This window comes from Papaver somniferum, chromosome 1 (assembly GCF_003573695.1).
Source record: "Papaver somniferum cultivar HN1 chromosome 1, ASM357369v1, whole genome shotgun sequence".
Taxonomy (NCBI): domain Eukaryota; kingdom Viridiplantae; phylum Streptophyta; class Magnoliopsida; order Ranunculales; family Papaveraceae; genus Papaver; species Papaver somniferum.
Window position 1 is genome coordinate 31,842,235 of NC_039358.1, and position 11,979 is coordinate 31,854,213.

Below are 11,979 nucleotides of genomic sequence, written 5' to 3' on the forward strand. Positions count from 1 at the left end.
TTGGATGTAGGGTTCGTCAGTAAACCCATTCTTATTTTCATCTTCAGTATTTTATACTTCATCTTCTCAGTTATCTTTCTTTATGTTCTTATTCTTGAGTGTGATCGTAACATACCATACCTTTTCTAAGAATATTATTGATGATGCACTGAAGTTCTAAAAATTATTCTACCACTGATTTTTGATTTAATTATCATTGGAATTTTGCAAAATCCAAGAGCCTAGCCACCAAAATTTTTTTGTTTCCAACCATTTCGGCTTGGTATATAACATTTAAAGAAAACCATGAAGTATAAGCGCCAATTTCTCTTTAGGTTGAATCGGTTATATCTCGAGTCGACTCAACTGATTAGTTATAAAATCGTATCAATTTAGTTAAGATATTTTGGATTATAAATTGAGTTATATTTAAATGAAGATTTTCATGTGAGTTATAAATAACAAGGGTGTAAACGAGAGAAGTAAAAATCTATTTTGCATGCAAGAAAAATTGTAGTGATTTGGTGAGAAAGGAAAGAACATACAATCCATCTGGAGAAAATATTAGTAATCTTATCATACTACAATAAATCAATGCCATTAAATTACACAAACTTAATTATTACATACAAACAAATAGTAATACCTTCAACTATATAAAGTAATTATTGAATTTTCTTGACAACTTAATTGGAAAATGAAGCTATTGCGCACCACTTCACCTTTTGTTTGTAAATTATTGTTTGATGACATATTTAACAAGTCCTGGTATATGAATATTTGTGAAGTAATCATCCCAATCTATGCACTTGGGATCGAAGTAAAATATACTTGCTTCCTTTGTGTTGGCTCTCACTGCCATCCGTAATCTCTCGGTGTTCAGATCGTCGAATCTGAATAAACAATATATATAAAATTATTAATATTAAAAAATTAAAAGTAAATGTTAAAGTGCCAAGAAAGACCCACACGCCTAAACTTGGTGCACTAGCTTTGCATTATGGAACAACATTTTTAGCTGGTGATTTTTGCTGGACTATGGAAAAAAACCACTCCAAAACCACATGCACCCTAAAATACCAACCAAAAGAGAAATTGTGAACCCTCCTGCGGTGGCTCCCAGATTGAATGTCGTGTCCTAAATTTTTTTTGATGTGGAAGTGGTTCCGGAGTGTTTCGAGGGACAGTAGTTAATCGTTTTTATTTTCATTTTCACAAGAAAAAAAAAAAAAAAAGAAGCAATGTTGAAAAGGTGTAAAGGTTGAAAGTCAAAAGCAAATATCAATTAGTACTTACGTTCCTTTGAAGAATATGTAAGGAACATTGATTTCAACCAATCGCAGTGTTTGATTAATCTTCCGATTCATATCCTTGCAGGTATTACGGAAATATTGGCAGGATGCTAAATTCACAAATTGCAAAACCTATTGTAAAGCAAGAATATGTTAAGTGTCAATTGCGAGAGTGGCAGTAAATTAAAATCCAGAAAAGATGAAGTAAACAAAGCCAACCTTTAGAGGTAATGTATAGTTGAGATATATGTATCTTCGAAAGCTATCCATAGTAGGGAAACAAATAGGCATAGTCATCTTAATTGGCTCTCCATCTTTACCAGTCAATGGATTTTTAATGAAATAATTGTAGCCATAATCTCTCAATCTTAGGGAGCACAATGGATCTGTTTGCGAAGAACAAACTTGGTAAACAAATGGATTTGGTGATTGATGATTTGCATGGGCTACCATTGCCACTATTACTGCATTCGTCACCATGTCTCCTGGTACCTGCATAAATTTAATATATTCCCTAACATCAAGTAGTGCATGCAAAACAGGACAAGACTGCACATGGCATATAGGATACTCCATAATACAGTATAGAGGATACATATCAGCTGTTAATTACCACATCCAGGATTGTCTCTGTGTTCCCAAGAAAACATGGTAACTTTCCTTTACCACCAGCTACTAGAAAACTGTCAATTGTTCTGTAATTGGGAAACAAAATCCAAAGCTTCAGAACTAATAAATTAGCATATGTAATAAACAATCTGCTAGAGACTTTTATCACTTGCAGAGGTGACAAAACAGTCTCACAAGGAAATCTTAAACACATGAATGTGAAGCAAATAGAACGCAAAATATAAGCAAAGTAATAATAATGATAATAATAGAAATGCATTAGGTACCTAACACCTTCGGACCAACCAGGGAATGGCTCTTTGTAAGTGCTGGTGATAATGGTAGGCCTTATGATAACAATTGGAACATTTCCCCCATTTTCACCAATTAGCATCTCTCCCATTGCCTTTGTAAATACATATGTATTTGGCCATCCAAATGCTCTTGCTCTGCCACAATCACAAACATCCAAAATTTAAAAAAAAAAAAAAACTAATCAAGAAAAGTATTTATACTATACAGGGGATGTGCTTATTTTTTTGATAAAGAAAATATATATGTAAACTTTTTCGTTTTGACATGGACTTTTTGGAGAAAATAATCGAACCTCTGGATCCCCAAGTTTTCCATGACTTCTTTTTCTTCTGTTATAGAGACTTGCTCGGCCTTGAATCCTCTTAAGCAGTTTTGCATGCGTTTCAGCTCTGTTTCAATGTTCAAAACTTCTGAGGTTTGGTTCAGCGTTTCACCCATCTTAATTGGTTTCTCCGATATGGTTCCAGATTTCTCCCCACACACATAAGCTGATAGAGGTATAGACATAGTGAAGATATTAGCAAGTGATATTGTCACGTTTCACCACAAACTACAAAATAGTCAATAATGTTCAAACTTTAAATTCATTTCACAATCTGATTCTTAACCCCACGAGTCCAACCAATTCAAATTTTTGTTTATTGCGCCAGCAAGGAGTTAGGAGACCCGACCAAAAAAATCCTAAATAGCCTCTAAGAGCCCGGCTGACAATGGGGAAACGGCCCTCACTTGGTTCCGCTCCAATTCAAAAGCCTTGGGCACTGGATACTCATTTATTAGCTTGTACGGACTAGTAAACTAATTAATTGCATTAAATGGCGCTGTCAAATCTAGGAGGACAAATGAAAATCTAGTGAAAATGTAATGGCTTGGATAACATTTGCCAGTCATCTCAGGAAAACCAAGGGACGTCGTTATAGTATCCCTCTAACAAGTACAAGCTAGTTAATGCCTCAACGTTGATCTACTGCGATGGATAAACCTGCATGTGAAGTCGTTTTCCTGATTGAGCCAACAGAAATTTACCAGTCGATATGTGAATTAGCATCTCTAGTTTCACACACTTCTTTGCGAAATCCAAAACATTCTTAGCTCCAATAGTATTCACCTCCAACGCTACATCGTACCTACAACATAGGAAAGGATGCGAAGATAAATGCAGTTTACATCTTCTGTTGGTAAAGTAGCAAAAAATAGACGGCACAGTACGTTGTAGGAATTGTATAAAAATAGCGAAAATTGGTGATAATGGGGGCTTACCTCTCGTTAAACTTGGTAGAAGCAGCAGAATTGGCAACAATATCAACTTCTTTCAACAACTTTTTTAGCAAATCAGAGTCTTCTCTTAACCCAAAATTTTCCAATGTTATATCTCCGGGGATTGCCGTTACCTTTTGAGACATAAAGGAGTTAAACTCATCACCATGTTTAGTCCTCAGCACTCTAAATACCTCTTTTCCCATCACCTAGAAACAAAATAAGCAACATTATTACACTGTATACTGTACTTAGTTTAAATTTTCACTGCATACATGCTGGATACCAGTTTTGATAAAAGAATTTAGGTTGTGTGTAAGAACTTAGGCCAACTAGCTTGACAAGTTCACAACTTGGTAGATTTAGCTACATATTGCTTGCGATCAATACATTCTAGTTAATGGGTAATTTATACCTCGGTATGCAAACGTTGAGCGGCTGACCTCGAATCAGGAGCTCTTAAAAGAAGAAAGAGATGCCTCAGATTAGGTTGAACTCTAAGTAACTTCTCCACAAGAACTGTGTAAAAACATACAAAAAATTACAACGATCACCAAACACGTATTGGTTATACAAGTTTATCAGTTTGTTGCAAAACATTTGCGCAGTATATATATAAGGAGTTACCTTTTGCTAGAAAGCCAGTGGAACCAGTAATAAGAATGGTCTTGTTCTCCAGAGATTTAACAATACTTCGATTCATCAAGTAATCCATTATAATGGAAAAACGGGAAATAAAAATCTCTTTTTGGTGTATCTGCAAAAGCTGCAAATCACTCTCTCCTTTGGGGTACTCAGCTAACTCACTTGATTTGTACTACATGCACATCACGACTACTATATATATCATGCATGAAAGCTCTTACGTGTTCATGCAATAATTAGGACGGCCTATGTGCGTCCAGTGTATATAGTTAGAAGATAGGATATTAAGTGCCCCATTAAAACGAATCCTCCCAAAGAAAAAAAAAAACCTCGTGCTGGTAGGACCATTTGGAGAACAAAGTGTCAACGAACTGAAATTGTGTGTTCATAGATGCCAGGTATGTATAATTCGGTGACCGTCCTTAACAATGTTAGAAGTTTCAAAACAGCTAATTTCCGAATTGTAGTGTTCAAGTCAGATCATTTTCACAGACAACCAGTTCTGTGTACAAATTATACCGTAAAACAATACTGCTTAATTGCATAACTATGTAATAACGAACAAGACGACTAGACCTATGTTGGTCGGCCTCAACCCATGGCTCCCAACCAACTAATAAATTTTACATTTGTAAATAGGTAGCTGGAAAGATAAAGTTCATGTACGACGAAAGTAATTGAGTCATTGGTTGGTATCGTTGTCTGTTGATTGTTGAACCTTCTTGCCTTTATACTTTCTTGAGAAAATTGTCTGGCTACTTAAGCTATTAAAGGTGCAATACCAAAACACTGCACGAGCAAATGTGCAGCTACTAGTTGATGCGTACAAAACGGATAATTAAATGCATAACATGGGAATTTATAAAATCCACCGCATTTAACTTTTTCATTTTTGGCAAAATATTATTAAAAGTGTCAAATATAATTAGTTTGGTAGTACTAGTTATGGCAAAATGGGCTCGCAAAAATTCCATACTGCTTCTCTAATGTTGCTTCTTATACGGTGGCTCAGTACTGTCTGATTGAGTCGGTGCCCCGATTTGCATATGTAATTTTTTTTTCTTGACCAATAAAAGTAGGACTAATTTTTTTCGATCGATATATAAATGCTTCTTTTAGTTTATATCTGTCCTTCAATCAAAAAAAAGAAAAAATGAAGTTGAGGAAGGTTTTAGAGTGCAGAAAAATTGTGCAACTCTTCTAAAACAAGTACAAATCAAAGCCATAAGGTAATGTTTTATGGTCGACCACTCTGACATGAGATAGCAGAAAGACTCGAAAGTGTTTCACATCCCACGGAATCTTCCTCATTTCTTTCCTCCAATACACAGTACTCATCTAGGAAAGGTGAATCTTTTGATCTCGTGTTGGCCATGTCCTTTTCTAAATGTTATGAATCAGTGTTTTTGTGACAGGTATAGGTTGCGGAAAGGAGTGGGGAGGATGAGAAGTATCTTCGCAGCAAGCCTTGGCTAGCCCAAAAAAAAAAAAGAAACTGACAACTAATCAAGAACTCCCGAGGATTAATGGTGTACAGTGTCTCTGTGTATACGAATTCTTTCCAGAACATGTTCAAATTGTTCAGTAGAGGAATAAAGTTCTGACTTCAATTAAATGGGTACAGTATAGTGCAGAGCTAAAGTGGCACTTAAATTGGATAGTGAGAATTGCAAATTACGAAACATTCTGCGCACCTATAACTATAACTTCTCTTGCCAGTGCACTAAAATTGGTAGTAGTTGTGGATAGGATTTATTTGAAAGAAGTTGCATAGTACACTAAAATTGTGTGAATCCTCAAGAACGAATTAAAGTCGTGTAGAATTATTCTGGTCGAACAACCACTCGACATGAGATAGTAACAAAAGAAAATGACAACTTGTCAAGTACTTCCGAAGGTTAATGGTGTATAGTATACCTGTGGACGGATTTAGGGGCGTAGCCAGTTTGAAGCACCCTGAAATTCCAGGGATTTTGGGCTCCAAGCCCATTTTTACCATCTTGCACCACCTAGAAATACTCTGCCTCAGTGCCTCTCCTTGGTAAAGTTTCGTTAAATTTTATGTTACTTACTAGACAGCTTTTTTTTTTCCTTTCTTTTTGAAACCTGTTTTGAGGCATACTCATTTTTTGTGAGGCATACTCATTCATTATATCATTTAGGATGGTTTTATAAGGGGTGTCTAAAGGTAGTGCAATTACCTATGTATCCTTAAACAATTTAAATTACTAGAGTGCCCTTATCCTCAAAAACCTAAAATCAAAAATCAAAATAAACTCTAAACTTAAACATCTTGGACTCCAATTCAATCAAGAAATTGATCAAGCAAAGCAAACACGAATTGAAATGAGCGATATTGGAGTGCGAATCCAAATCTCAATTGCTCTTAGATGTATTTTAGAATGTATGTGTAACAAACTCATCTTGTTTTTGATTGATTTTATTTTGTTTGATCGATAGAATATGATTTCAAAGATGAAATTAGGGTTTTCAGAAGAACAGTTCGGCTGATCTTGGAGTATCAATTTTGAGCCGAACCTAGTGTATGATTTAGAGAAACGCTATGATCGGCTAATGCGACTTTGCAAAATTTTGTTCGAACCAGCTGAACCTAAATTCGTCAGTTTTAGACTGAAGTTCGGCTGAAAACTTTTCAGCTGAATCTCCATTTTTATACCTAGGTTCGGCTGATAACTTGTCAGCCGAACCTAGGTATATTTTCAAAAAAATGGAGGTTCGACTGAAAAGTTATCAGCTGAACTGTTCATCTGGTCAGTAGATCTGGGTTCTAAAAATTCATTTTTTTGACAGATTCAACTTATAAAAAGAAATTAGACCTCGTATAGAAGTCTACCTCTGATTTGAATCACCCATTTTGGTCACTTCTAATCACTAAAGTCGTGTAGAATTATTCTGGTCGAACAACCATTCGAGATGAGATAGTAACAAGACTACTTTGCAACAAAAGAAAATGACAACTTGTCAAGTACTTCCGAAGGTTAATGGTGTATAGTATACCTATGGACGGATTTAGGGGCGTAGCCAGTTTGAAGCACCCTGAAATTTCAGGGATTTTGGGCTCCAAGCCCATTTTTACCATCTTGCACCACCTAGAAATACTCTGCCTCTCCTTGGTAAAGTTTCGTCAATTTTTATGTTACTTTCTAGACAGTTTTTTTTTTCTTTCTTTCTCTTGAAGCATACGAAAATATGAGCTTTGACAAGAAACCTATTTTGAGGCATACTGAATTTTTTTAAGGCATAATCAAAAATGCCAAAATAAGGTCACTAAATAAAAAATAACATCATCCCTTATCCACCTTTTTTGATAATGGCATAACTACCCTGTTATAATTAGTGTTAATGATTATGATTAGATTTGATTAGGTAGGAATTTTAAGGATTGATTAAAAATTAAATTATTAGTGGTGAATTAGTAGATAAATCATATTTATGTGAGAGAGTTGGGATTTTTGAGAGGAAGAATAAGTGAAAAAGAACTTGGGTTCTCAATTTTGAGATTTTAGTGATTAGAAATGACCAAAATGTGTGATTCAAATAAGAGGTAGACTTCTATACGAGGTTTAATTTCTTTTTATAAGTAAAATATGTCAAATAATTGAATTTTTAAAACCCAGATCTACTGACTTGATGAACATGTGGGCTGATAACTTTTCAGCCGAACCTCCGTTTTCTGAAAATATACCTAGGTTCGGCTTAAACGTTAGCAGCCGAACTTCACTCTGTAAAAAAAACTTGTATTACTCTTGTTTTCTGGTTTATTTTTTTTCTGGATGCAAAACAGCTATAAAGTGAAGTTCTCCAAAGATCCAAGTGTCTAGAGCCAAAAAATATGGAAGAAGTGCGACGAAAAGGAGCGAAGAACGTCTAAAACATAAGAAGGACTAGAAGTCCAAGTTCAACTCATCCAAATTGAAGATAATTCAATTTTGAAAAGAACGCAAAAAGAATGAGGTCATTCCGACATCGGAAGAAAAAGTTATGGAAAAAACAAGGTTGATACTTGAAGTTACAGAGATAGGTTCGGCTCAAAAACATGCAGCTCGAGTCAGCCGAACCCGCAACATAAAAATCAAGTTTTCGGAAGATTTTAAGGAGAAAATTTCGGCAATAAGATGATCCAGTGACCTAAGCCGAACCCACAAATGAGTTTTGAACAAAGTATCCAGGAGAAGGCTATTTCTTCTTTTTTTTTATTTAAGTTCGGCTGATTCGAACAAAATCTAGCATAAAGTAGCACTAGCCGAACATAGTGTTTTTCTAAATCATGCATTAGGTTCGGCTCAAAATTGAAACTCCAAGATCAGTCGAACTGATCTTATGAAAACCCTAATTTCATCTTTGAAATCATATTCTATGGGTCAAACAAAATAAAACTAATCAAAATCAAGATGGGTTTGTTACACATGCATTCTAAAATACATCTAAGATCAGTTGAGATTTGGATTTCTCACTCCAACATCGCTTATTTTGATTCATGTTTGCTTTGCTTGATCAATTTCGTGATCGAATTGGAGTCCAAGATGTTTAAGTTTAAAGTTTATTTTGATTTTTGATTTTAGGTTTTTGAGGATAAGGGAACTCTAGTAATTTAAATTGTTTAAGGATATATAGATAATTGCACTACATTTAGACACCCCTTATAAACCCAACCTAGATGGTATAATGAATGAGTATGCCTCAAAAAAACTGAGTATGCCTCAAAACAGGTTTCTTTGAAAATTATAAAAAAATGTTATATGTTCCTGCTATCAGTCCATTTATGTTCTCCGGTGCATATTGTAGTTTGTAGACTAAAGAAGCCGAGGAATTTCTACTCCATTGTTGTCAATTTTGCACTTTGAATATAAGTTTCATACACAACGATTGCGACAACTACGTAGTGAAACATCCCTGAACCACACATTAGAAAACTTGGGTTATGGATGAGTATTGTCCTTCCAATTCTTCCGACCATTAGAGAAAATTTGGGTTCTAGGGTTTATTCACATTGAAAATAAGCAACATGAGTATACAATTCTCCTTCAGTGACAAACACATTAAATTTTTACATTTCCATCCTACAGGCATCTTAGGGTTCCATGAGCGTTTTCGCGCTGAAAAGGGTTAACATTTGTCAAGCTTCAGATGTACTAGGGAAGGCTCTAAAAAGTAAGAACTGACCGAAATGCTTTAGATACGACTGTATTCTGCCCCAAATGGTGAAAGCAAGGCTCTAAGAACTAAGCCATGATGGTCCCATATATATATATATATATAAGTGGTAATTATGCATCTCCATCGTCACCACCTCTGCAAATACTCCCACATTCGCCGCCGATAATCGAGAAGTATCAGTAACATATGAAACCTTCTTCTTATTTTATAATTGAGAAATCCATATCTGACTTTTTAGGTTTTGAAATCAAGTTTGAGCAAAATATGCGAGTGATTGGTGGTCGTTGTTGGCATTGAAGATGGTGATGTGATTCGATTCGATTAAGAAAAGGGGATCTGGGAGGTTCTACGATAAAATTGATCTGAGACAGTGTAGACGATAGGTCTAATGGGCAATTGAGTTCAAGAAGATGAAATTCAGTTGAAGAAATTGATACGTAATTGAACTTGTTACACTCCTTGGATGGTTGATTTTCGGAGGAATTGGAGGTGCGCCTGATGGGTGATTTCTCAACATATTTATATAATATTTTTTGTTGCTGATGGATTGGTTTGCTGCTGATGAAATGATGGTTCTTTTGCTAACTCATTATATGTGAGAAGCTGAAGTGGTGGATTTTGTTGGGGGGTGGTGGTGGATTTTGTTGTAGTAGCGAGGGTGGTGGTGGTGATTACAGACTTGGTTTTTATCAACTCATGTTGTTGATGCCTTTTTCAGTGGATCAACTACCGTTGTTGATCCCATTTATGATATCAACTCCTGTTGTTGCCAACATTTTTTATGGGATCAACTACTGATTCCTATTGTTTGATATGGTGATGGATGATGTTATATTGGAGATGATGGTAGTGGTGGTTGTGAAGGTGTTGGTGGTGGCTTTTGTCGGGATGGTGTAATCAACAATGGAGATTGACTTATTTTGCAACTATTTTGGCTTCAAGAGAATATTAGGGAACTACTACATTGGGGATTATGTATGTATCAGGTACTGAAATCACCAACAATGCATGATATTAATAATTTATGGGATCAAATCCTACTGTTGATACCACTTTTATGATCAACTATTGTTGTTGATCCAATAAATGAGATCAACTCATGTTGTTTACTCCATTTTTATGGGATCAACTATTGTTGTTGACATCATTTCCTTGGATTAGTACAAATTATGCCATACATTCTGATTTGTTTTTATGAATGTTATTCTTGTGTTTCTTAAGGATATGTCAGTTTGCGGGTTCCAGGTTTATTGGTTTTTACAGGAAACATACTTATATAAATATGTTGATCTTATTTTTTGTGGATCAACTTTCATTGTTGATCCCACTTAAAGGAAGTAACTTTTGTTGTTGACCCATTCACTGGGATCAACTTTGGTTGTTGACACAATAAAAGAACTGGAATATGTATTTGTAAATTTATTGTTGAACTTTTATTTCCTGGATCAATTTCAGTTGTTGACGCCAAATTTTGACGGCAACGGTGGTGGCGGCGGTGGCGGTGGTGGTGGTGGCGGCAGCGTTGGCGGAAACAGCGGTGACAACAATGAAAATGGTGGTGGTGGTGGTAAAATATTAATGACAGTGGTGAAATATTAGTGGTGGTTGTAGTTAGTAAGTGGTGATGGTGGTGGATTGGTGTTGGTGGCGGTGCTGGTGGTGTTGGAGTGTCGGTGGTGGTAGTGGCAGTGAAATAAGAAAAAAATTAATAGATAATGATAAGGTTTGTAAATGAAAATAATTATAAGTGAGGGTATTAAGGTAATCTATATATTAATGGATAAATTTTTTAAATGATAGGGGTATATTTATTGTTGTATAAGGGTATTTTTATTGGGTGTCAAACCTAAGAGCATTTAAATAATCTACCATATACATAATTCTCATAGTTATTTCTCAAGTCTGAACCAAATACTGCGCATTTACTTCGAGGCATTTGATTGGATTTATTAATAGTAAATAAGGAGTGATGCTAGAGATACCGTGGTTTTCTCCTGCAATATCTCCCGCGGGGAAATCTAATGGTTTTGGGTGCGTTTTTAACATCAAGATGGTGCAGTGTCATGTGGGATCCCTGTTTTGTCTGTGTCTTGCGCGATGTTGTGCCGGAATAGTTGACGGTCAATCTATCATTGTTGGTAAATAATTGTCTACTCCTATAAGCTACTCCCTTCGTCTCACCAAGATAGTCCGTTTTGACTTTCTCAGAATATTAAGGAGACAATCCTTAATTACTTACCTATTTTATTTTAATAAAAATGCTAGTAATAAAGACTATCCAAAATTGTTGTGAGAATTATAAATACGAAATGTAAAAGAAAAATTAAAAAGATATTGAATTTATGAAGTATAAACTTTATAAGGAATTTAATTTTTAGAGTTAAATCTATATTTTCTTAAACGAAATGAATGATATATTTGTTTCCTCAATTATACTAATTTCTTTAATATTTTAGATCGGGTCACGTTAAAAATGGATTTTTGATTATAAAGAATTCAAGGGTATATTAGAGAGTTCATTGAAAAAGTATGACTATAAACAGAAGCTAGACACAATTCTGAAACTGACGAAAAAGGAATAGAGGATGATTTTTCAGAAACAGAGGGATTATATATAAAGGTATATAAAGTAAGGATCATGTGGGTACAACTCAAGGAGGCACTGCAACGTTGATAATGGAGGCACGTAGTTCAGCGCAGCGCT

The 11,979-nt window shown here is 35.2% G+C and overlaps 1 protein-coding gene across 1 annotated transcript; it reads right to left on the reverse strand.

Annotated features, from left to right (window-relative positions):
• Positions 1–634: 634 nt before the first annotated feature.
• LOC113282478 (alcohol-forming fatty acyl-CoA reductase-like) lies at positions 635–4,155 on the reverse strand. The gene is made up of 10 exons (XM_026531496.1): positions 4,080–4,155; positions 3,868–3,971; positions 3,456–3,661; positions 3,222–3,322; positions 2,488–2,683; positions 2,168–2,329; positions 1,885–1,966; positions 1,491–1,763; positions 1,276–1,403; positions 635–872 (listed from the first exon to the last, which is right to left on the reverse strand). Exons 1-10 carry the CDS (start codon positions 4,153–4,155, stop codon positions 716–718), a joined length of 1,485 nt encoding a protein of 494 aa, XP_026387281.1. The 3' UTR covers positions 635–715.
• Between the last annotated feature and the right edge of the window lie 7,824 nt (positions 4,156–11,979).